We start from the raw sequence: 27,546 nt of genomic DNA on the forward strand, positions 1-27,546 counted from the left end.
CTATGACTCTCACTGACCCTCTCGCGTGGCCTCCACCAGGGACCCCTAAGCCTGCCTTCACTCACCCCCCCCATGCAGGCTCTCCTGCTGCTCCCCTCTTCAGGGGCCAACAACCTTAGTCCATCTAATCCAATTTCATGCATCCCAATTAACGGCAGATCTGTCGCCAAAAACCGAGACAACATATATGACTTAATTTCCTCTGAAAGCTCAGACAGCCTTTTCATCACAGATACCTGGTTCTCTGATGACCTCCGACCCATCGCACACAAGACATTTCCCCCAGGCTACACACTAAACGTGCACAACAGAACCAGCAGAGCAGGCAGGATGGCCATCCTCCACAAACTACACCTCCCCATCTCATACTCAGGGGAACAAGCCTGCAACACAGACTGGAAATCTTTCCTAGTGAAATCTCTCATCAATCCCTCCCTTACAGCTTCCTACTTATATACAGAACGCCCGGCTATAACAGAAACTTCGTCGATGCTCTAAGCGACTCCAAGCAGCCATCCTGGTCACCCACCCCTCCCTCACCATGCTAGGAGATCTCAACGTATGGTTCGATGCCATGCATGACCTCATGACACAACCACTCCTGGACAACCTGGAAGCTCTCAACATGACACAACTGATTTCAGGTGCCACTGACACCGCAGGACACACCCTTGATGCATTATTCACCTCTTTCGATTGGATCTCCACGTTCCTCGACCACTAACCTGGATGAACCATGCAGCCATCTTCTTCTTATGTTTGAAAGCAAGCCCTCCTCCCCACTTAACTAACTCCGGACCATCCACCAACTTCCCGCTGTAGAACAAGGGCATAGTAACACTGGACTTGGCTGACTCCCTGCTTGCCTCTCTTCCCAATCGCCCTCTCCAGGGAAGTCTGCACTTTTGGCCTACATGTAATAGAGGATCGTCATGGGTTACCAACAGCACTGACCAATCTGCTGCACTACCACTCAGGTATGATAAAACAAAAGCTACCCGAGCTTGGTCGTTTGGAAATGATCCAGGCCTACAAAGAAAATGAAGGCGGCACTGATTGATGAATGTTGCATACTTCCGTGGGTCACCTGAGAACCTTTCTGGTGGTGCCAGGGGCACTGTTCCAGGTAACGTGATCTGTACCGGAGTGGGTGGTATGGCAGGGTTTTGCATCATTGGATTGCTTCCAGGTAGAGGCGTCTGTCCTGCCTGTGATTGCAAGTATTGCCTGCTAATCTCTTCAGTGCGTTCTTTGGTCACTATTAGGTCTCTCCGGAGGGCATTAGTCTCTTGTCGGGCAGAATGAACCTCAGCACAAAGGTCTCCTAGTAATTGGGCCAATTGGTCCATTTCTGATGTCTCCATGGCGCCCAGGTGGATTTGTTATGGTAGGCTTCGCGTTCTGTTACGCTCACCTGGTATCCACAGGGACACCACCCAGCCGGGTTACTCGCTGGTATGTTTCTCAGCTTTGCCCTGATGTGGTCTGAGGGGAAGGTTCTGCCTGAAATACAGGAGGACTGTGTTCAAGACTGACCGACTGGGGTAAGTATCCTCCCTCCACCCCGTATGATTTCAGTCCCTCTGGCGCCCTCTCCTCACCTTGTGGTAGAATTAGGCATGCTCTCCGTCCTGCCTTCTTTGCAGGGGCGCGTTGTCTTTCATGGGCGAGTGCGGTCCAGTTACTTCACTGACGCCGGCCCGTTTGATATTGTTCAGGTAGGTCTTATTGCTGTTCTTTAGTTTTGTTGCTATCCTGCATGCCTTTCTTTGTTTAAAATGTCTCTTTTTTCTCCCTTAGGTATGCAGAGCTTCAGCACGGCGAACTGGCTTGTTTGAGCCCCACTGGTAAATGATGGCGCATTAAGAGCGCTATGATGCGTTAAGTAAGCGCTATGCGCAGCGCTGCGAAGTCTTGCCTTTGCTAACCTGTGTTTTCCTTCCTTGTAGGTCGCTGTGTTCTTCAGCGTGAGTGGAATGTCTGGAGTGATGCCAGCCGAGAGGCGACCAGCCAGGTAAGCCTTTTGAGCAGTTCGTAATTTGTAAATGTCTCTACTGCTTTCTTTAATGTTGCCTCTATCTTCCTCTTTCAGGTCGTTCTGTCCGGGCGGCATGCAGATTCGAGGAAGCTGTTCTCAGTAGCTGCAAGTGTTTAAAGATGAAGACTGCAGGTAAGATGCTGCTGCTAATGATGTTCCTTTTTTCTCCTTGCAGGTTCTGCTTCTCTGAGGTTCGAGGGAATAGCTGGACACGGTGAGCTTCACGTTGCAAGATGCAAAGTAACGCTCTGGTGTGGTTTAAATAGCCCCAACAAAACAGTCCAGGTAAAGTAGTCCCTAGGCTACCACACCCAAAACAGTAAACAGCATAGCTTGATTCTTAGGAACCAAGCTATGTGGATGCCTCCATGTTGGCTGACAATACAATAAAGTAGTTCCCAAGCACATTGTTTTTCATGGTGTATGAGCCTGGCGCCATAGGTGCCAGGACTGGCCCCATGAGGGCTTTTGAAGAGGATGTCAGGCTCTAGAGGCCCGAGTCCTGACTCCACCTGGCCAATGGGTTTGCCAGAGGGGGTTTTGGGCGAGGGTCGTGACACAACCTCGATTCTAATCTCCCCTCTTCCTCATTTTACTCAATCTCTCTTCTGCCTTTGACACGGTCAACCATGCCATCCTGCTCAACCGGCTCCATGATAACCTCAGTATCACCGATCAGGCCCTGGCCTGGCTGACCTCTTTCATCTCTGATCGACCCTCCCATGTCCAACTTAGGTTCTTCCTCTCCTCTAGCTCACTGTCTACCCGTGGTGTTCCTCAGGGGTCTAACCTCTCTCCCTGGCTGTTCAACCAAAACCTGGCACCTCTTGCCCACCGCATTGCCGCTCTCTGGCCCAACTATCAGTGCTATGCTCAGTTCGTTTTCAGGCTCCCTTCTGCCACCTCTCCTCCTTCTCACATCTCTGACTGTCTGTCTGCTATCCGGAGTGGCGTGCCGCCAACTATCTCTGCCTTAATGCAAATAAGATGGAGATTCTCCTCATTGGCACACCTGCACCCTCCTTTCCTGTCACTCTCTGGCTGGCCTCCGTTGGCCCCTCTTTGCTCCCACCTGTGAGGCTAAGAACCCCGGGGTCATCTTTGACTCAACACTCTCCTTTTCTCCTCACATCTCTGACGTCTCTAAGAAGTTACAATACCAACTGCACCTCCTCTCCTTCCCCCAGAAGCTCGCCGTCTCCACGGCTCTGGTTATATCTAGGCTGGACTACTGCAACGCACTCTTTCTAAATCTGCCTGCTCCTACTCTCTGCCCTCTGCAACTCATCCAGAACAGGACTGCAAACCTTGTCCTTGGCCTCAAGCCCAGGGATCTTATCTCACCAGAACTGAAATCTCTGCACTGGCTCCCAGTGGCTGCGAGGATTAAGTTCAGGACCCTCTGCATTGTCCACAAGGCCTTCTAGGACCTCCAGCTCTCTCTTTGTAAATACCTTCCTAATCAAGCTCTTCGCTCCTCTGCCTCCAACTCCCTCAGGGTCAGTCGCTTCTCCAAGCAACAAGTTGGTGATATATCTCTTTCTTCGGTTGAGGCCTCCCTCTGGAATAGCCTCCCTGCCTCTCTGAAACCTGAGGAGATCCATCTCCGGTTCCGGAAGCACCTCAAGGCTTTCCTCTTTGCTTCTCCCTTCTCTCTGCCTCACCCCTGCTGAATTCCTGGCTGAAACTGCACTGGCCACCTGGCTACCCTCTGATATCGGGCACAAGTCTCCTTGCCGCCCAGTTGCACACATGCACTGCCCCCGGCAACCCTTGCACTTGGGTCTGTATCTGTAACCCTACAGTCCCCCTACTTGCACTTTGGACACCTGCTGTCTGCACTACCCTTGCACTTGCTACCCATTGGCCGCACTTCTTGTTATTGTTTATACCATGTACTGCACTGCCCCTGCCCTTTCCCCTTGAACTTTTCCCCAGCCCTCTCACCTGCACTTGTGCAATCTCAATGTCACTTGGTCTAGTAAGATCGTTGTCTCTGTCTTCCCGTGGTCCCCCTCCCTTGCCTTGTCATGCCTTAAAACACTTGTGTATAGGCGCATTATAAATGCCATATTATATATCATATCATATCATGGGTCTGTATCATTTCAAAAGAGTATGGGTCATTTATTCAAATGAATTATTATTAGCTGGATCCTCAACCAATAATGGGCAAACTCTGGTGCTTCAATTGATAACTACAACAGTTAAAAAAACATATTTTATTGGTATATAATAATAATAATATAATAATATAATTTGATAAAAGCAGTAAAACCACATCTAAAGACAGTCACAATATTTAAACACGTCTATAATTGATAAAGTGCTTCGTGCTGTGCGATGTTCTACAGAAATTTTACACACATTAGTCATTCACTTACCAAACTCAGTCTCTCTCATTCATTCTTATTAAAACTACAAAAACAAACCCAACATGTTTCATTCATTCATGTCTGATATTATATTGACATTCAGGGGGTGACGGTCTCTTTTTGCAATTATCGGTACTATCTATAACTTCATTTCCACTTCCTTTGTTCATGGAAAGGCCCAATTGTGTTCACCGTGCAACATGAAGCTCATTGCTTCTACTAGACCTTGAAACTGTCTTGAAACGATAAGAACATTGGTTTTAATGTTCATGGTTGCCATATGTTCATGGGTCGTCAGTACCAAGAGCACAAAAATGTGACTCAAATTCATGTGGTTACATTTTAGTTGTAACAATTTTTAGAAAAAAGCACAAACTCAACCAGAGGATTTTAGGTTTAGCAGCTCACGTTATTCTGCAGATATATTGTCTTAATTTGTTCCAATCTTGGCCCTCTTGAGGGTTAGTGTTCAAACCATTCTATTTTCTCGTTGAGGCCTCTTTCAACACTTTTGTGAAAGGTCGTGTGCCATAAATTCGCAGAGTGCAGACAATTGTTCTGTGTACTCGTGGGCTCGGGAGCGGAGGAACAGGACCTGTTATGACAGAACTCATATTGATTTAAGGTAGTTCCCAGTATTGTATTGGCTTCTGTTGCTTATAGCGGGAGCTTGCAAGTCCCTGTGCAGCAGCGACACAAGATTGTGGTCTCACTGTGAGCATCGATATATCAGCTTTTCCTACCCTTTGCGGTCAGAGGTCTGCAAATGATGCCAGCTGGATCTGATCGCGGCACCAGAAAATATGCACATGGCAGGTCTAAGGTCTTAGGACTTCCCGCATGCGATTAGAGCGTCCTACGGAAAAACACAGCTGCAGGACCATTTCCTGCTGCTAGACGCAGTACTAGCGCCACTGTCGCCACAGACCACAGAGAGTGCCCGGAGCACCCCCATCCCTCTTTTCTGTGACTCGCATGTCACGTGTGTGGCAGCTGAGCTCATTAGGACACCTGGTGCACCCTTGCGGCGAAAGCCCTGTGGCAGAAGGGCTGTGCGAATCTGTTTAGCTGTTTGGCGGCTTTGGCGTGCGTGCCAGAACTTACATCATAAAAGGAAAGCTCGAGTGTGAGAAGGGCAAGTGATTTTTGAAAACCCGCGGAAAATTCAACACGCCTGCTCGCTACAAAAGACCCCGCCACTTGAACACTGACAGCCCTGCACAATCAACCTGCGCTCCAGGAGACCGAAAGGGCTTGTCCCTTGGTTCCTGTGAGCGCCAGACCTTCAATAAATAAATATCTCTACTTGATAACATCCTGATTTGAGATATCGAAAGAACAACCTCCTTGGATACACCTCGGAAATAGACAGTCTTGCTGATACCATCTGCAATCCAGGAGACTGAAAGGACTTGTCCCCTGGAACCTCTGCGTGCCAGATTTTCAACAGACAAAATCTCCCCCTGAAAATCACCTACGACACCAGCACTCCCAAACCCGGTACACTGCAGGAGACCGAAAGGGCTAGCCCCTTGGATCCTGTGCTTAGCTCTTTCTCCACCTCAACCAATTTCTTCGGAGGAACTAAGTTACCACCACCAAAGGAGACCGAAAGGGCCAGCCCCTTGGATCCTGTGGTCAGCTTTTTCACCACCTCAACCAAACTTACAGGAGGAACAAAATTACCATCATCAAAGCCTGAACGCGTCAGGACACAACAGACCCGCCTACAAAAAAAGTAGAAATGTTGGCAACTCGCCCCAAGCAACCACCAGCTGCCCGCCCGAAGACGAGACTGAGAACAAAATTCAACACAGCGGCCCAATCTGACCTCGACTCGTCACAACTCACGATGGAACAAGCCCTTTCACGAGGACACCCACCAAAAGTTGCTCTGAATCATTACCAACACAAACCTGACAATCAAATTGAGCAACTTCTCAAATAGACCTTTCCACAAATGCAACAAGCGACCCAACAGGGCAACCTAACAACTACCGTGACCTGCAAAATCAATTCAGCATACCAAACCAACCATACACTACATTTGAGACCTCTGAACATCTCACCAATAACCCTCGCGTCAATATCAGCGAAGATGTTCAGCTAATCGTCCAAACAGAAGACGTCTCAAGTGCACCACTACATGATACTCGAATTTACCTCGACCAAGACCCCCTGCTAACATTAGTCTGCAACAACTCTTACACCCAAAATGGCAAACTTGCATCTCCAATTAATGAAGAAGGAAACCCCCCGTCCGGACCAATGGACACCAACATTACCGACACCACAAACCAACTTCACAAAACGACAACACCACCATTTCAAAGAGATCTAGCCGTACAACTAGCGGAAGAGACGAACAACAGTCTCATTCAAGAACAACCGGAAAAGACAAACAACCCACTGAAAAAGCGCCCTGAAGATATACGCGAAGAGTCGCTCCTAATTAACACCGTCACGCAGCTTCAGGCAGAACCAAGTGCAAATAGAGAGACCTCTCTCTCAACCAAACTGCACGACAGAGAAAATGTTATGGGCTTAATAGAAGACACAACCAATTCCGAACTGCAACTAGCCATAGCAAAACACCAACAACGAACCAGCAATACCGAACAAAAGAACAATGGGAAACAAGGGCTACTGGATAATACTATCAGCTCCTCCAAAATTCACAACTACAACAAAACTGTAGATTTTCCCAACCATGAACCTATCAAACCGCAACCAGAAGAATTACGAACTCTCACTAAACCACACACTTCTCTAAATAACACACTGCAGCAAACAAAGAAGGAAAAAGCAAGATTAGCCAAAATCGCATTGCTACAGACTCATAAATCAATCAAAAGCCCCCAATTGCCAGAACCTATCAACTCCCAAACTCTACTCAAAGCAAAAAGACTATCAATGGACATAACAGAAATAGAATCAATCATGTCAAGCCTTGACAAACGCAAAGAAATATTTAGTACAACTATAGGAAACCACCAATCACAGATGACATCAACCCCATGTCTAACACAAGAAACCGGAAATAGAACTATTAAGACAGAACGCGACACGAATCAAACAGGAAACCAGTACATTCCCAACCGATTCAACTACGACACGATAGAATCCTTCTACACACCAGATAACATGAACAAAAATGATAGCTCAATGCCGCTAGCAGGATCAACAGAACGCAATTCTCCTACCTCAATACCCAACAAACCGGGAAACGACGAAAATATCAATCCAAGAATTCCAACTACAATGCTTGATTTGCAAAACATGTTGATGGCAGTACTCTCTCAAACCATGATACCTTTTATCAAACTACACGAATCCATGAACGACAATATCAAAGACCAAGGAACCCTTCTAGCAATGATTCATTCCAAACAGATCTATATCGAAAATTTTATAAACACAACGGAGGTCCGTCTCAACTTAGAAGCAGAGCAATCAAATCGATGGCAACAACGTCTAATAGAAATGGCCAGAAGTGATCGCCAGGAAAAAACCAACTTAAACAACGAACTTCTAGCTCTACTTAAAGTACAACAACAACTCCAATCAAACCAAAAACTAGTCTCAAAGAGTATTCAACTTCAACCACCTCAGAGTTCAAACACTCAACAAATTGCTACACAAATTGAAAGCTCGGACGCAAGCCTCGCACAACAACCGATGACATTGGCCTCATCCCTCCCAACAGAGACTCAAGTCACTTGTCAATCACAAGTGACCAAACCAGAACAGTTTAAGATCTTCTTGAAAGAAAAACTACCCCCACAACCAAACCAACACAGTCCAAGACAACTAAGAAAAAACAAACAGGCTCCAGAGCCTTCCTCAGAACAATGAAAACTACGGATCAAGCTTCACAAGCGACAAAAGAGAAAACACTGATACAAGCTCACCAAGCACCACTGCATCAGGTAATACCACAGCTGACCAAACCTTCGAACAGACAACAAGATACTCAAGATACTTCAAACTTTCAACTGTCACAACTGCTCCCACACTCAGCATCCACTTATGAAGAACTTCTAAACTGCTCAACTCACGAAGATCGCGAAATAGACGACACACCACCACCCATTCATTCTACAACACCACCAAGATACATTATTCTTGACGAATATTCCACCAACCACGAACTACAAACCTCATATCAATATGAAGATATTTCAGAACATCCTTTACAGGAAACTTTCAACATTCTCTCGAACACTTCCGCCTGCAGATTATCTCTTCTTGATAACTACGACCAAGTCTCAGATGATTCCTTCGGCTCCCATACAATAGATTCTACCAATTGTATATCTCCCTCCTTCATCAACCCGTTAGAACAAAATCAAATTTATCAAATTCACATTGAAAATCAAATTACCAGATCAAAACCTCTAATACTCAACAGAACCAACACTCTTAGACTATTTGGAGCGATATCACAGCTAAAACACATAACAACTAACAAGATTGATTTAATCACTTTCAAAGATGAAAAGCACCTAGATAAAATCATTGTAGAATTATCTGATCCAGATGATCAAGAACTTATCATAACAAAACGCGAGCAACTCCGCAAACTTGGATTAAACTGCTGGGCTTCAATGTCATCAAGGAAAAACCCTGCGAAAAAGTATACGCAAAATCGTACCAACAACTACTCAACGAAATACTCAAAGTCGCCGTATTTTCCAAATCCCGAAGAATCGAACACACAAGAGAGACCATTCAAAAGAATTTATGATTTAGAAATGTCATTTATAGAAACCATTTCCTCAAGAAGTTCAACCTATTCCCACTCATAACAATCAATCAATAACAATATAATATGGTCTCTCTGCTCATGGAACACAAGAGGAAACTTACATTTGTTTACTCAACCCTCATCTGATCTTGAGAAATACCTCATCATTTGTCTCCAAGAAACTTGGATCACCGAAACACCAGCATGCGACGGTTATCTCACCTTCCTAAATCCTGCCATAAAAAAACATCAAGGAAGACCAGCATCAGGTCTACTCACACTAATCAAAATTACCCCGCAATGGAAAGTAGAGCGCAATGAAAATATAAACCCCTGGACTCAATTGACTATAATAACAACACAAGTGCACCAACAACAAAAAAAAGGAACTGGTGAAACAACAATCGCCATCTTGAACCTCTATTGGAATCCTGCAGCTATTACATCTGCTGCATTCATCAATGGAGTATTCATGACAATAGACAACTTAGTAGGGACCTATCAACGCCTCGAATTTATACTGTGTGGAGACCTCAATATCAACCTAATCACACCAACTGGCACACCACGATCACTCGAACAATTGACAGGCAAAGCATCGACATGGATGAAAGAAATCATAACCCGAAATCTTACGCTCCTAAACCATGCAAAAGATAACTCCACTCCTTTTGTCCCAGCATGGACCAGAGGCCATTCAGTAGCAATTATTGACTACATATTTCTTTCGCAAAGCCTTCATGAATCGGTCATGACAGCTCTAACGCTTACGGCTGATAACAGCGACCACAACAAGCTGACTGTCACCTCACACAATATCAGCCAACAAAACGTAAAAGTTGCAACGCTTAAACTTACTGGCACATCCTCAAGGCTACGAATACCACAATCAGCGCTATCACTTCTACCGATGAAATTACTTGCTTCAACAAAACCAGACCTCGAAAAGTTGAACTACGAATGGATTTTGCTTCCATTTCATCAAACACTAAAAAACTGTCCGAAAAGAACTCATGTACACTCCTATAACGAAGAAATAGCACAAAGAAAAAAGGAGCTGGCTAAACAGATACGACATCTCAAGAAAAACAAAACGCCAGAAACTATGACGGAGAGTAGAATATTGAAACTTCGATACAATAACTGGAGGAAATCACAACAAGCAATTCTCCTCCAGACAGATGCAGAATCAATAATGAAGACCTACAAGGCAAATAATACAAGAGAATTGTGGAATTTACTGAACGACAACCAGCAAAAACAACACAAGCTCACAGCTAACGTACCAGAACAAACATGGATTACTCATTTCTCGACCATGTATGCAGCACACGAACACCAATCTCAAGGAAATCTCAACCCCAAACCCAAAACAAAAAGGACTGTAGTCATCACGCATGAAGAGCTACTACACATGATCCAAAACCTCAATCCCTCAAGAGCTCCGGGCCCTGATGGACTCTCTAATGCTGTCCTTAAACAAGATCCTGCGATATGGGCAGATTTTATGACACAGATTTTGGAAATTATAAACATACACAATCAAATTCCTATTACCTGGAGAACAGCCACCATAGTTCCGATCCACAAACAAGGACCACGTGACCTTCCTCAGAACTTCCGTCCGATTGCCTTGCATGACCCACTCGGAAAAATTTTCGCAACAGCTCTCTTGAGGCAACTCATTGCATGGGCCACTTCCACTGGACGACTTTCACCACGACAAACAGGCTTCACACGTAACGTTGGAACTAATATCAATCTTCTCTTATTGCACGTCATCAAGCACGAAGCAATAAACAACAAGTCCAGGATTTACACGGCATTCCTTGATTTAAAGATGGCCTTTGATGCAATACCTCGTCAAAAGCTCTGGGACAAACTGAGCAAATGGAACTGCCCTGCGAACATCCTTGAACCCATCATACAACTTTACTCAAACACCTCAATAAAAATCAGACTCACAAAACAAGGTTTGACAACGGAGCCTATCAACACAGTGAATGGTCTAAAACAAGGATGCCCCCTCGCAGCGACTCTATACAACTTGTTTACATCAGACATTGACCAACACCTTTTGAACACTCAAACAAATCCTCCAAAAATAAACTCAATACCGGTCCCCATCATGTCCTATGCAGACGACATCGTCTTGCTCGACAGAACACCATTTGGACTTCAACTCTCTCTTACCGCACTAAGTGACTACATGAAACAGAATGAGCTAACAATCAACAGCACAAAAACAAAAACCATGTCCCTAACGAAATCTAAAGCAAAAGCAAAAAAACCACTGGATTTCAACATCAATGGAATACGACTGGAAAATGTCACAACATTTAAATACCTCGGCATCATCATCAATCAATCAAAGACAGAAACAGACTGGTTAGACAACCTCGAACAAAAGGCTCAAGCGCTCGCACGACAGGGATGTATTCTACACAGAAAATACGGAAAATTCTCATTTAAGCCCATCATCATGTTCTACAGACAAAAATACATTTCTATCATAACATATGGAACTGAAACAATGATTAATGCAGACCAGGTAGACTGGGCGAAATTTGAAGCAATATTCTGGCGCAAGATCTTAACCCTTCCTCAATCATATCCCATGGCGAGAATTCGCTATGAAGTAGCTACCCAATCCATCGGCTCCATGGTACGATGGAAAAGACTGGATATCTACCGCAAAATATTGTCGGATGACAAAACCCCTGCAATCCAAATCCTGAAAACCAACTCAACTGCTCTAAATAATACAATACTACAAACCTGGAAAAAAACAATAACCAAAGAAATGGAGCAAGAGGACATATCGGAAGAACTTCTAACAAACGCCCCCAACACGCCAAAATCAAAATGCTACAAAACGATTGGATCAAAACCATCGAAAAGAAAAACACATACAAACGGACTTTGCAGTGCAATAAGGACAACAGAAAACTACATGAACCACAACCATACATCTTATCATTCCCTGATCCAATTATCAGATCAACCTTCTTAAAAATCCGGTTGAACACCTTACCAACTAACGACTACTTGGCATCAACAAGACAGATCCCAAAAAACCAGAACCACTGTCGATTTTGTGAAATCATCACAACACCAGAAACCATATTCCATCTGGTCATGGAATGTCCCTCTCTCGCCAACCAGCGCAGGCAGTTCGGGGCCTACTTTGACCTTGCCTTGCAGCAAATGACAACAGATGAAAGATGGGCTGCGATTCTCAGTGGACAAAATAACAAATACATATTCACAGTTGTCCTTTACCTTCACAGTATTCTCGAGATCAACAGAGGAAAAACGCTTTCCTAGCACCAGAGCCTACACCTTTTTTTTTTTTTTTCCTCTTTTCTTTTAACCACGTATTTTGCACGAATCACAATGATGAAAAAGTTTGAGACAAAACTAAAACATCAAAAAAACAAAAAAAAAAAAATTCGTCTTGGGGTGGGGTCAAATGACATCACTTCCTGTGATGTCATCAGAGGTGGGCCAGGCCATCACACCCTCTTGGAAATTTAACAAGGTGTTTCTATAGCTTTGGTCTTCTCCTATACCTACGCAATCAATGTGGATATACTGCCCCTTTACCCACTACTATCACCAAACCCACTCACAAATCATGTGCCCACAACCCCCCAATAAATTCCAAGCAAGTTCCCTAACTCTATCTAGGACCTATTATTGAATTAATTTAACTCTAACCATCTTTATCATAGGTACAATCCCATTCCCTAATAACCTTAAGCTGCTCTTGCCGTTCAAATAGCAACCACTGACTGGAGTTTCTACTCATTGACCTTTATTAGGCAATAAGTCGGGAACCTGCAGGCCATTACCGCATAAGGTAATGCCCCCGGGGCACATAGTTACAGGCCCTGATTCCCCGACCGTGAGGAGGCTCAGGGCAGCGGGATTACCATGTGGTAATGTCTGCATTCTGTGTCTCTCCATTGGCTGGGAAGCCGCCACACCCAACTCGCTGGGTACTAATAAACAATAAAGTTTGAACTGAGTAGACACAGTTATTTCGATCTTTGGGGAAAACCCATAAAGTCCAACCTGATCGAACCTCTGGAAATTCAAAAACCAGGGTTTTTGCCAGGGAATTTTGCCCATGCCTGCTTAAGACACAGCTCACACTAAAACCGCAACCTACATCAAGCACTCATAATGCTTAGAAATGCACACCTCACTTCTTGTAGGCACCCACTTTATCCAGCTCACGGAGCATTTATGTCTCACCTCTTGTCACACAAGTCGCAACAAAGATTCCCCTATTTCTAAGCGCACTCCAAAAAGCTTGAACCACTCCTTGACACACAGAGCCACCTCCACCTTACCTTAGACACCTCATCTCTGCAATACTTCACAGTAAGTGAAAATGCAATAGAGCTGTCACCCAGCTCTGCCCTCAGTACTCACCAGAGCACAGTTTTCTGCTGCCTTCTCACAAAGCCGCACATCGCAGGCTATGTAAACTTCTGGATATCCTTGAAACAGAAACGTGACCACGCTGAACATGACTTGCAATGACTCTCCATTGGACAGCCACTGAGTGTTGACTTCCTGGTTCACTGCGCAGCTGTGAATGACAAAGATGTCAAAATGATGATATAGGCACTTTACATATAGGCACTTACAGTCAGCATGCTGGGAATGGGGACTTCATGAAGGACAGTGTCTCTTGTGCATTACACATTAATCTGTTACATGTACTTTATGCAGGAGTAGATTGCACCTGTGACCCCGGGCTTTTTGTACACCCCACTTTTGAGCATGTTTTACATGCAGTTCCGCCCCTTAACACCATTCTATTATTGAGTAGGTAGGCGTGTGTAGTGACTTTAAGAGTGATTAGCGGGTTTATGCTCCTGCAGTAGGGGTCATGAATGACACCAATAGCATAATCGTCCATAAAGTACAGTGATAGTAACACATTTTAACAGTGCTTCAAGGCTAGATGACTACGTTACACACAAAAATAGTTATTTTACATTCTGCTCATAGTAGATGGTTCCCAGGTCTCTCATCAGCACCTGCCCTAATTATTTCATGATGCTGATAGGTGCACACGGGGATGGCTAGTGGAAGATATCTCTGATAGAGAAGTGACCAGTACTGGATGAGGTAGTGTGGCTGCTGTGAGGCCACAGGTCTGGAGCTATGCTGCAGCTTGCAGTGACGCTGTTATGCTTGGCCTTTGCACTTCAGACTCTTCCGGGGAGCCTGTTTTTGGGTATATGGAGTATGATCCCTGCAGTCTGCCCAGATAGTGATACATCATATATGGTCCTGTGAGAGCTAGGCTTCAATGTGTTGGGGTTACACCATGTATCCCTTTTTCTTAGCGATGCATACCCTCACCTGTCTGGTATTGCGGTTGCTTGCCTGGTGGTAGTCTTCCACTTTTTTGGGTGCATCATTGCTGCACAAATGGAGGATGCCTACCTTGTTCTCTCTGGAAATGCTAGTTACCGCAAGACTTTGAAACCTATGAGGTGTGCATGAAGACATAATGAGCCATACATAGTCATGGCTCTGGGTTACCAGTAGTAGGACCACCTCTGACCAGGTATGGTGAGGGTTCGTAGGTGACCAGCCTACTTGGTGGAATACATAACCCTGTGCAGCCAAACAGCACTGTAAGAGAAAGTCTGCAAAGTTTGAATGTTGATGACTGTTGCTCATCACCATAGGTGTGTATGAATAAATGCACTGCTCTGATTGTGGCATGAGACTCCAGTCTCAGCCCCAAATCCCTATACATACTAAATGACCTTCCCATGTTATTTGAGTCATCTTGGGCAAAAAGAAAGTGAGAAAAAGAACTGGAAGGAAGCAGTCTTTCATGAGGAACCTACAACAAAGAGGGTCTTCAGGAGTCACAAAAGATTTGATGGGAATGCTATGATAGGTCTAGAGACCTTCCTACCAATTGATCAAGGAAAGAATCATAATGTGAAATGGCATTGGATAACCAAATAACTAAGACATCCCGGCTGAGCCGAGCAAGTGAACAGCATTGGGGTTAAGCACGCCAGAGAATTATTCATCAGAAGGACATTAGGGTGGTTGTATAGGGTGATGGTATAGGGTGGTTGCATCCTACCCCGAGCAAGACTGCTGAAGGACCAGCCATATGAAGAGGACCATCAAAGCGCTTGGCTCACACTTGCTGTCAGCAACCACAAGTACCATTGATGCTACAGACACTAGACTATCTAAGATCATTTGTAAAGTGCAAGTGACTCATAGCTTAGCTCGAGCCAAATGTCAGATGAAGATCGGGCAATAAAACAGAAAGCTATTAAGTCTCTGTCTAAATTGTCATAGGCCCTTGATTTGATGGACCTCTTCAGACAGGGCAATCGACAGCCTAGCTGCATGCTCAAGGAAGGAACATCCCATCGCTTGATCATGCTTAAAATATTTCAAGGCAGGGGTATAATGGTTCTGCGTGGGAATTCTTATAACCGCTCTCGCTTCAGAGCAAAGTTCCAAATGTAAACACTGTAACACCTTCTGAGGTGCACCAATGTATAAAACATTGCAATATTCAATCTAAGTGCCAATGATGGTTCCGGCACTGAGATGCTTCTGTAGCATAAGGGTTGGTAGATTTCACCACACCCCCAATCTACTGGTTCAGGGAACACATAGTCAAGAAGTGCCCCCAAGTTCTGTGCATGGTTAAGCATGAGCATTAGGGTTTCAGAAACTGTGATATGGTCACATGGTTGTTCGATTCTAGCATCTTGAGACCTTGTGGCTAATAATGGCATCTCAGTCTTAGAGTGAGCAAGACTGAGCACGCGCTCCTGCATCCTGCATCCAGCATACAATCCTATCAAACATTTTTGTTCTAATCACCATTTCCCCAGGACTTACCTTTAAATTGAAGTCTATATCAGTTCATCAGTGTAATTGTAGAACAGGGCTCCTTGTTGGCAGACTCCGTTGAGCACGTTTCCATACATTGATTGAATAAAAGGGGAGGCAGGCAAGAGCCCTGAGAAACTCTCTAATAACCATTTATGACAAAGGTTATGACTAAGTCAATTTTCATTCTGGACTATTAGAAATGCGGACTAAACATTGAGTGATCCAGGGTGTCAAAGGTGGCACGCAGGACCAGGAGCATGGGCAAAGTAGCTTGTCTCCCTTTTCAAAAGGTTAACCTGGGCATGAAGCAGCCAGGAACATCATTTGTGGGTCGCTGATGTAGCAGCTGCTACCTCCAGCTTCACCCCCTGGCATCTCCTTTGGTACCCCTGGCACTGTCCTTGGAACCCCAGAGTCATTAATTGCAGTGCCAGTGCCAGAGGGACAAAAAGAAATACAGCTCTCTAAAAGCATAGGGCTGCGCTTCTCCCCCTGCAGGGAGGCATTACACTTTTTCATCTGACGGAGGATGCCAGACAGAGGTAGAGGGGAATCTCAGCTCAGGAGTACAGAGGGGTACTGTGAGAAACCAGAAAGTGCCTCACTCGCTAGTACCCAGGGATCTGTCATCCAGGTGGCCAGGACACAGCCATTGCTTTTGGATCCAGTTCCTGGGTGTGGACCAGTGCGGGAGGATCACCTGGGTGAGGGGTCTTCTGGGAGTGGGAGTGGGACATTGGATAGCAAGGCACGGTATCCCTCCCCCTGCAACACCTTTACCCCATCCTACCAGGTAGCATATGTGCCCCCCCCTTTCCCTTCTCCAGCACTTTCACATGGACAGCCCGCTCTCGGAGAAAACTGACTCACCCACGCAGTGTATCTGACATGTCCCGCTACTGTGTTCAGGCAAGGTCAGGCAATTACTGATAATCACTCACACCTGACTTCCATTAGACTTTCCCACACGGATAAAAGGCAGAGCACGAAATCACACGCTGGGTGAGGCAAAGCACACAAAGGTACAGCAGTTTTAAGTCAGCATCTGAACAAAGGGAGAAAGACGGCAAACAAAGAATTGTTCGTAAGAAGGGAATTACCCTTGACCTTTTGGGCCAGACACTGTTACTTTCAAGAAACCTCTGAGGCAGAAAGCATAAGGCCAGGAAATCAGACTAAAGAATCCTTCATTGTGTGTCAGAGATACCAAAGGCCCTCCTGCGTAACTGACCAAGGCGGGGAGGAGCAGCAGCAGGCGCTTTGGTATTGTCCTGGGCTCCAAGAATGAAGAAGCACCAGAAGAGCAACACAGCCGGTGAGTTGGGGAGACCGATGCAAGACCGGTCTGTGTTGAAGTCAAGGTTGCAAGCAGCAACATTGTGCAATGAGCGCTGGAACGAACATTGTTAAGCATGTGTGATGAAGGACACAAGTAAAGCTAAACTGCTGATGAATTTTTAAATTTAAGAAGGAAAGATACAATACCATTGACAGAGTGGTTCGTCACCGTGGATGTGCGCAATCGGAAGTCTCTGTAAGGTATCCCGCCAAGTGAAACGAAAGTAGAAGACTGATGAGAATAATTGTGTGAAGTTAATCGAAGTGGTCCTGCAACGGTTTAAGCAAAACCCATCACACATTCTAACGTATTCGATTATGATGCCAAGAGGATCCGTGCCCGAACGAGGGAGATCCATATCAAGAGGATCCAAGCCCGAATGAGGGATATCCATGGTCCGGGTGTTAGGCAGATTCCTATGCAGTTCCCTTGGGGAATACTGCAAAAAGATTAAGACTACAGGAGTAAGCAGTAAACCCAATTGGTAGCAGTCCGCACCACCCAGATTTACCTGGTAGCTGTGGCTGAGCAGTCAGACTTCTCTCAAGAAGAGTAGGGCAGTATATAGAGTATACACAATAGGGCTAAAGACACAGTAGAGCAAACAAACACTGACCAGAGCTTTGTATAAAAAGTATATAAATATTTATTTAAAACACACTTTAGGCAATATACTAGCACTCCAAATCAAAAGCAAGTTAAGAACACAGTCAGGTAAAGTATGCACACCTCCCTTAATAACTATTTGACAAGTCAGAATTAGAACACCACGATTTGTTAAACAGATGTGAGCGCATAACCTGATGGCACTCCAATAGTTCAGTTAAAGGTAGAGAAAAAGGCAGAGCATAGAAATAAAACAAGTCCCAACACTTTTAGAAGTTCTCAGCAAAGGCATAAAGTAAGTATAGACTATAGAGCCAAAGTTCATAGGCCAGGCCCACTAAAAAGGGAGCAAAGCGAAATGTGCCCAGGATCACACGGTTTAAAAATGCACTAAAAGTCTTTGTAGAATGTTCAAAAGAGGTTGGGGCGATTCAAGAAGGTAAAGTTAGGAGGTCTGGGGCCAACCCAGTTGGCAAGCTAAGGATTTAAGGGTCACCTTGGGCAAACCGAAGAAAGGGAGGCCAGGCAGGACACAGTACCTTACACAAAGAGGAAGCTCCAGCGGTGGCAGTTGTTCCTGGCAGTGGTTGCAGTTTGTCGTTTCGACCAGGGGAAGAGAGGATCTCGTCGAGGAGGAAACGTGGAGTTGTTGCATTACACCGGGATGAAACCAGCCGCAGAGTTCGTCAATAAAAGGAGTGGTCCTTTTATTCACGGTCAAAGTGGTGAAGCTTGGCTATCTGTCTGCCGGGGTGCTTGGCACGGGCGATTTGACCAAGAGACGTCTTTGGAAGGCGAAAAAGGCGAACTGATTGGTCCCACCAGCTCAGTGGAAGAAGACTTGTCCAGCAGAACATCTTCTCTTGTCGTTGGGAAAGTGGTGAGGTAGTTGCAACAGGGCTTCACCGGTGGTGTCGTCATTGCAGATGGCTCAGCTTCTTCCCTCTTTGGATTTTTAGGTCCTGTGGCGACTTCTGAAGTTCCAGTCCCAAAGGCCCTGCTTTTATGAAGAAAAACCCCCATTCATCAGCCTAGCTGTCAATCACACATGCTAAGTGGTGAGCAGGAAGGCTCCCCACTGGACCAATCAGAATAGAGTGCGACTTGGGTTGCCGTGGCAACGCAGTCCAGGGTGCCAATTCCCCCCTCCACCCCTCCTGTGGAGCCCAGACAGAGTGGCACCATTTGGAGGGCTTCTGTGGAGAAGCCCACCAAAAAGTGGAACAAAGGGCTCGACCTTGGTCAGAGTTACAGAGACGGACACGAACGCAATTTTAGAAAAGAGTTCTGGCAAAAAGACCCAACCATGATTTTAATGTTAAATGAATAAACCGGCAGTATCTTTAACATTGCACCAAAAATCCCATAGAGAATATTCCGGTGGAACTGCCACCAACCAGAAACTCGACAAGGGGGTACTGGACAGTGCCCCCTTGAAAACAGACCCAGGGGCAGTATAATTAACCCCTTCCAGTACTTCCACAATATGATGGTTTGTACTGGTTCTGTTCACAATTTAGGGCCAGTAAAGTGAATGGTGACTTTACATGCCCTGGGAGACAGTAGTCAGTCCCAGGGTATAGAGTCTATGTTTGGGGGTCACTATGACACCCCTGTGTTAGTGCACTGAGGGTGCTGTGTAACACACACATAAAAAAAATAGATGATACCCTATGGAGTAGAAAGAAAAACCCCATAGCCCATAAGCACACACAGAGTCAAAGACACTCAAATCATGCCTAAGAGTGGGAGGAAAAGAGTCTCACTCTTAGCAGGAGAAAAAAAACAAACCCCAAAAATCCAGCAAAGCTGCTGGGGGACTCACTAGGTTTGGGAAATTAGCCTTATAAGAGAGTTTTCCCTAACACTCGCCCCCTCCAGACTATGGGACAGGAGGATTGAATCCACTCCTGGATGAATCTCATACCTCTAGTCGGTTATAAACATCCTAGAGAGACCATCAGCATTTTGGTGGTGACACCCTGACCTGTGCTCAATGGAGATATCAAACCCCTGGAGGCAGATTGACCATCTCAATAGTTTTGGGTTTTCCCCTTTCATTTGCATTAACCATCTCAAGGGTTGGTGGTCAGTCTGAATAACAAAAGTAGAACCATACAAGTATGGCCTAAACTTCTTCAGAGCCCACACAATGGCAAAACACTCTCTTTCAATAGTTGCCCACCTTGTCTCAGGATCATTCAGTTTTCTACTGATGAAGCAAATGGGGTGGGTGGTCAACATGCTCCTTCCAGGATTGGCTGAACACTGCAAAATTATCCAAGTATGCCATGCAGAAGTCCTCCATCCCAGCCAGAACCTGATTTACCATCCTTTGGAATGTAGCAGGTGCATTTTTCAGTCCAAAAGGCATAACCTTAAATTGGTATAAGCCAACTGGGGTAGGAAATGCAGTTTTCTCCTTGGCATGGTCTGTCAGGGCTATTTGCCAATAGCCTGACGCCAGATCAAATATGCTAGTCTATCCACCAACTCATGTGTCCTTGGCAAAGGGTGGGCATCGGCCTTGGTGACTGCATTAAGAGCTCTATAGTCCACGCAGAATCTCAATTCTTTGGATCCTGCCTTTGGTACTAACACAACTGGGCTAGACCATGGACTGGTAGAGGGCTCTATTACCCCGAGGTCAACCATCTTGCTGACCTCTCCTTTGATGTGGGTTCTGACATTCTCTGACATTCTGTATCCTCTGCTTTTTACTGGCAGACAGTCAGTGAGTATATCATGCTGGCCCCAAGGGGTCAAGCCTGGTGAAAGTGAGAACAGGGAGGCAAACTGATTTAAGATAGATTTGCACTCCTCTTGTTGCTCAGGTGTCAAATTCGAAGAGAGATTAACTCCTCCAATCTTTTCATCCAAAGGTAGGCCTCTGAGGAGATCAGGGATAGGTTCACTCTCTTCTTCCTCTTCTGCTGAAGCTAGACGCAAGGCTCCTACTTCAGGTCTCAAGACATACGCTTTTAGTCTGTTGGTGTGGAAGACTCTTGGAGCCTCCTTGGGATTGCCCAAGACCACCAGATAGTTCACCTCTCTAAGTTTTCCCACAACCTTGAAGGGTCCCATCCATTTGTCTTGCAAGGCCCTCTTCCTTGTTGGAATCAAAACAAGAACTAGCTGGTCTTGAGTGAACTCAACCTTGTTAGCCTTTTGATCATGCCAATGCTTGACCAAAGCTTGACCAGCCTTCAAGTTATCACTAGCTTGGGCCATCATTTGTGACCTTCTCCTCCGGAGTCCTATCACGTAGTCAGTCACTCTGACTGGCTTGGGGGTAGGAGCACTCTCCAACCCCTCCTTAATCAGGGCCAATGGACCTCTGACTGGATGGCCATAGAGAAGTAAGTTCAAAGGCACTATAACTCCTGAGGGACTTCTCTATAAGCAAAGAGAAGGCATGGCAGTAGAAGATCCCACTTTCTTTTAAGGGGCTCCTCTAAAGCACCTATCATGCTCTTCATTGTCCGATTAAAACTTTCACCCAATCCATTTGCCTGAGGGTGGTAGGCGGTAGAGAACTTGTAGGTAACTCCAGTTTTTCCACATGGCTTTCATGTAGTGGGACATAAAATTTGACCCCTGTCAGAGATTACCTCCTTAGGAAACCCAACCCTGGTAAAAATACCAAGGAGGGTGTTAGGAAAGATTTCTTAATTGTGGGTAATTTTCCTTCCATGTGGCAACCCCTAAACTTTTTGCTGTTGTTTTCACCATGATCTAGACTTTGCCAGAGAAGTGCAGCCTTCTGCCATACTCCTCTGGGCTTTCGCTCCATTCTTATGGGGAAACTGACATGCCCTTAAAACAGTCAGTACCGGGAAACGCTGTTTTCCGTAGTTTCTTTATCATGTTGCAGCTTTCGTGCAACATGACACAAGAGGGCACTGTAAGCTAAGTTACTGCTCTCTTGGGTCTCTAGTATTCTACAGGCCCTAGATACTCTGTTTGAATTGTAAATGATGGGTGCAAGTGAATCACGGACGGGAATGGTGGCAGCGATCGTTTCTTGTGTTTTTGAGCTCCTTTTGGCGTTTTAAGCACGTTTCTCATGCTTAGCCCAAAACGATGGCCTGGCTCCCAAAATGGCCAGACCACGAGGCTCTTTGTCCTGTCCGCTGACCGTCTTGCCCCTTCACCTTCCCCAGGTCGAGCCGACCCTTGGGCCTTCCTTATTTGGGCATGTACTTTCCCGCGAAACACAGATGCTTTCGCGGGCTTCTACAGGCCTTGTGTGTGCCTCCAGGATGTGGGCGGGGATGTCTGGTCCCAATACACATCCTGGGTGCCAGAGAGTCTAGTGTGGTGTGAATGCCTGGGACCACCGTGGTCCGTGATAGGTCCATGTATGGTGTGAGTGTTTGATGAACGGATCTCCCATTGGGTCCCCTCCGTTTTGGTGCAAAGGGAACCGTGGATAAGAGGGGGGTGGAAACGCCACTACCATGTCGATCTCCTGAGTTCCCATGAACAAAGAAATACAGGAGCCAAGTATCCTGCAACCACGAGGCTGAACCGAGGAATCGCTGGTGACCCGCTGAAGGACTGCTCCTCTACACTGCTGTCGCCTTGTGAAACCCTTTCTACCTCTGATCGAACCAGAAGGCCTGTACTGGTACTTCAACCCTTGGAATAGCGGGGACAGCTATTCTCGGCATCTTCACCATCTCCTGCACGTAAGACTTCGGAAGTGTCTCTGGGCCATCCAGCAGACTGACCATCTTACCCAGGAGTCTTGCTCTCTAACCGCTGCCAGGTTGTGTTGTATTTCGAGTCCTTGTCACTCTCACACGATTCGTACACTTGGCATTCTCAGGTCTGAAGTGAGTAGTGTACATTTGGCTGCTGTGGTAACAAACTGTACGGGTTCACTGCATTTGGGACGCCCTCAACTGAACTCTGCTGCTGCAGAATCTACATGACGGGACGTCCCCTGCTCCCCTGAACCTGCCAGCACTGAAACGGACGCGGAGAAGCTTGGGTCTGCTTGCATCGGGGGGCGGTGAGTAGCATAGCTAGGAACTGGTCGCCCTCCTGCAGGAGCCCATAGCTTTTCCCCGCTGTGTCAAACAGCACGTCTTTCCGTACTCGCACTCTGCTTCTGCCCACAGTGGAGGCTGCGCTTGAGTTGCGGAACTCTGTTCTTCTTCATTTGTGCACCAAACTGAACTGCCTGATTCCCTCGAAGAGACTCCCCTTTTTTGCCCATTGGCACCAGCGTGTGCAGGTACTTTTGTGCACAAGGCTCCACTCTTCGTAAGGCTTGGACTTCCTTTTAGTTAGGTGCCTCTGAAGGCGGACTGGGTCTAATCATTATTTTTCACTGCCTGTTTTCCTCCCCTTCTAGGTGGACTACACATTTCGTGCATCTAACGCTTTAGACTCGTTTGTATTTGTATATATATTGCATTGGTTTGGTATGTGTTGGTTTACTAGAGTTTTATTGTGATTTCTCGCTACGGTCATTGTTGCAAAGGCCTTGGAATAAATGTGTATATATTTTTATTATAACACCTGTTTGGAGTAATGTGTAAGTGTCCTTGCTTTGTGTGCTCATTGCGGGCTTTCAGCCACCCTCACCCCTCTTGAGACCTAGTCTTGACCGCCGCGATCGCTACCCTCATTGGTCAGTCTTGTCCCGAGGTTAACCTGTTCCAAGTAATTAGGTTGGCCTTCTGAACCTCTGCGCCGCCAGGACAGAGTTCAGAAATCTATCTTAACAAATTGGTGGCAGCTGTGAGATACGACTGAAGGTATCCAGTGTTGCGCACGAACTAAGGTATTTCAAGTTATTCCTACCAGGACACGTAGTGAATTGTCATAGTATAACTTTAAAAAAGGCCATAGTCCTATGTAACAGTATGGAAACAAATACCTTGTTAACTTTAAATGCTTCCAAATCCGAAACATTGAAAAAGATGTGTGCGGAGAGAGGTGTTTCCTCTCAAGGCACCAAATTGGATATGATCCAAAGAATCGTGGCGTGGCAAGAAGCGCAGCTTGATGCTATAACTTCTGAGGACAGTACGGCAGGAGGTGGGGCTGCTCTCACTGGTAGAACCGACGGTTCTGCCGCTGCACTGATCCACCGCAACCACGAGGACAGGGAGGATGTGATGTCTAATGTTTCCTCTGCCAGTGTCGATGGGGAGGCCATGCTTGAATTCAAGAAGCAAGAGCTGCTGTTTAGGCAGAAGGAGCTTGAGTTCAATATGGCCAAACTACAGGAAGAGCTTGAGTTCATCAGGGTCAAGCTAAAAATCGAACAGGCAGAAAAACAGAAAGACAGGGATCACCAGTTGGAACTGGCCAAGCTTCAGGTTGCAAATGGATCCAAGGGTCCTGGACATGGGTCTGGGGCCTCCTCTCATCCACGGTTCCCAAAAGATCTGCTCAGTGTGTACGAGGAAAGGAATGACATTATGGACTGGCTGAATACGTTTGAGTATGCATGTGAAGTTCAACAAGTTGACAATGCTGGTAAGATTGCCTGGTTACTCAGCAGACTGCCCCATTCTGGCTGTAGTGCCATTATGGAAATATGTAAATGTCGAAGGCTGAGCGAGCTGATTTCGCAATGTTAAAGCAAACTCTCATTTTAAAGTTTGGAAAGACTCCTGCCCAATATTACAAGAGAGTACAAGAAAAAAGAAGGTGGTACTTGGGTATCTTATGTAACCGAATCCTTAAAAAACTTGACTGGCTGGGTCGAAGGTTATAAGGTTTCTACCTTTGAAGGCATGATAAATCTTGTCATGCTGGAACACATTTTTGCATCTTCTTCCCCGGAGCTTAAGCAGCATTTGGCCGATTCAAAGGAGATAGATCCTAAGAAGCTGGCCATTGCAGCAGACTTATGGGTGTCACATTGAGTGTCCCACAAGGACAAAACTCATCCTGGTAAGCAGGAGGAAGGGAAAAAGTCCAAAGATAAGGAGGGTGGAGAATCTGATAAATCTTCTTCTCAAAAGGGCCACAAAAAGAAAAATAAGGGTAAGACACAAGAGAACTCACAGGGTAGTGGAGGTCAGCCTCCGAAACAGAACTCTAGTTACAATAAGCCTCCCTATGTAAACAGACCCAATGGATCTTGTTTTGCTTGTGGAGCAACTGACCACGTGAAGGGGGATCCCCGGTGTAAGGTTAAACCTTTGGGGGTCCACTCCGCTAATCTGGCCTTCTCTTCCTACGAGGAAGAAGAGATTACAGGAGCATCCTTCTCCTCAGACTCCTTCCCCAGCGGGATAGAAGCTGAGGTAGTTTTAGTTTCCCTGGGTTCCTGGGAGGCTAAAGTCGCAGAGACTTATGCTAGGATTCCAGATAATACGAAGCACTACTTTAAAGACAGTGCGCTGATCAATGGAGTAGATACTCCAGCTCTTTGGGATAGTGGGAGCAGTCGAACTGTAGTGGATTCTACCTGGTAGACTCAGAAGAAGTTGCCAGAGCTACTCTGATGCCCACTAAGTTGGCTGACGGCCCACCTCGCATGTTTCCAGTAATACCTGTAAATCTTACTTTAAATGGTACAGCAGTCAGGATTCCAGTGAGCATTCAGAGAAGCGTCTCAGGAAAGGTCCTGTTAGGCAATGATCTCAGAGCTTTAGGGCTCGTAGGAGACACTGCCGACAGACCCTGCACATGGTCTCAAACACGGGCAGCATTGGCCAAGACCAATACGCCGCCCCAGCCGAAGGGGAAACCCAAGGCGAAAGGAGTAAACAAGTCAAGACGAGGGAAAGAGAACATTCCCCCGAGCTCGCCTACCACTGCGGTGGAGGAAGTTGGTTAATCACCCGGGCCTGATGAGGAGGTGGCGATGACTGAAGTATTTGACCCCAACGACCATCCTGAACTAAAAGACTTGTTAGTAGAAGGTGGTCCTGACAGGGAAGAATTCAGTAAAGGCCAACGTGAGTGCCCATCTTTGGAAGGCCTAAGGAGACAGGCCTGCTCCCAGCTTGAGGGTGAACCTCCTGGGATGCATCGGATTTATTGGGAAGGTGGACTCCTGTATAGTGAGCCCACAGAGTCTACAGAAGGAGACCATAGGAGGTTGGTGGTTCCCCTTGCTGTAAGACCTTTCCTCCTGCAGTTGGCGCATTAAGTGCCCCTTGCTGGTCACCTTGGTATTAAGAGGACCAAGCAAAGGTTATCCATGCACTTCTACTGGCCCAAGATGGGGGTGCAAGTAGAAAGTCACTGCAGGAGTTGTGCCTCCTGCCAGTTATCTGGTAAGGTTGGCTCGACAATCCAATCTCCATTGGTACCACTCCCAGTTGTGGGAATACCATTCGAAAGGGTAGGGATCGACATCGTTGGTCCCCTTGACCCGCCAACATCCTCAGGCAATAGGTTTATCCTGGTGCTGGTTGACCATGCAACCAGATATCCTGAGGCCATCCCATTGAAAACTGTAACTGCTAAGTCAGTTGCAAAAGTGTTACTTGGCATATTTACTAGCAAAGTATATGCAGGCTATGTGGAAAGAATGTGGGGTCACCTACAAGTTCTCTTCTGCATACCACCCCCAGACCAATGGTCTGGTGGAACGTTTCAACAGAACGTTAAAGAGCATGATTGGGGCTCTGGAAGAACCTCAGAGAAGAAAATGGGATCTTCTTTTACCATGCTTACTGTTTGCCTACCGAGAGGTACCACAGGAGGGTGTTGGCTTCAGCCCCTTCGAACATCTGTTCGGTCATCCTGTACGGGGACCCTTAGCCATGGTCAAAGAGGGATGGGAGATGCCCACTCCCCCTGTTACTACCAACGTAGTAGATTATGTGCTGCGGCTCAGAAAACAAATGGTACTTTTGATGGGCTTGGCTAGTGATAAATTGAAGGCAGGACAAGCGCTGGTGAAACATTGGTACGACCAGAAAGCTTCCCTCATCAACTTTACACCTGGTCAGCAAGTCCTGATCATGATCCCTATAAGGCCTTGAGCTTTACAGGACAAATGGTCAGGCCCTTCCACAGTGGTGGAGCCCCTGGGTGAGGTTAACTATTTAGTGGACCTGGGAAGGCCTGGAAAGGCTCCAAAAGTGTTTCACGTAAATAGGCTGAAGGCTTTCGTCCCAAGTGTCGAAATCGCAGCACTGCTACTGGCGTCAGATGTTGAGGAAGAGGAGTCTGAACCTCTCCCCGACCTGTCTGAACCTCTCCCCGACCTGTTCCAAAGCGGTCCTTCAGATAGCTCCTTTGAGGGTGTCGAGTGGCCCCTCACCTGACTTCTGATCAGCAGGCTGAGGTGAAAAGTTTGCTTAGGCAGTTTTCCCCCCTGTTTTTACAGTCGCCTGGTTTGACACCTTGGTGCAAACATAACATAGACACAGGAGACAGTGTACCTACCAAAAGTAGGGCATACAGGATGTCAGACAAAGTACGGTCTTATACTAAGACCGAGGTCAACAAGATGTTAGACCTTGGGGTGATTGAACCCTCTAGTAGTCTTTGGTCCAGCCCTGTGGTTTTGGTTCCAAAGACAGGCACTTCTGAATTGAGGTTCTGCATGGATTACAGG

At 46.2% G+C, this 27,546-nt stretch overlaps 1 protein-coding gene across 25 annotated transcripts in view; it reads right to left on the reverse strand.

The window, feature by feature from the left end:
• Positions 1–27,546, reverse strand: part of LOC138503201 (mucin-2-like) — a 1,598,433-nt gene that overhangs the window by 89,423 nt on the left and 1,481,464 nt on the right. For all 25 annotated transcript variants that reach the window (XM_069622774.1, XM_069622776.1, XM_069622767.1 and 22 more), the window contains one exon: positions 13,601–13,760. In XM_069622774.1, coding sequence (XP_069478875.1) covers positions 13,601–13,760 — 160 coding nt within the window. The remainder of the gene's footprint in view (positions 1–13,600; positions 13,761–27,546) is intronic.

The sequence above is a fragment of the Ambystoma mexicanum genome, chromosome 11 (assembly GCF_040938575.1).
Source record: "Ambystoma mexicanum isolate Mex_15411 chromosome 11, UKY_AmexF1_1, whole genome shotgun sequence".
NCBI lineage: Eukaryota > Metazoa > Chordata > Amphibia > Caudata > Ambystomatidae > Ambystoma > Ambystoma mexicanum.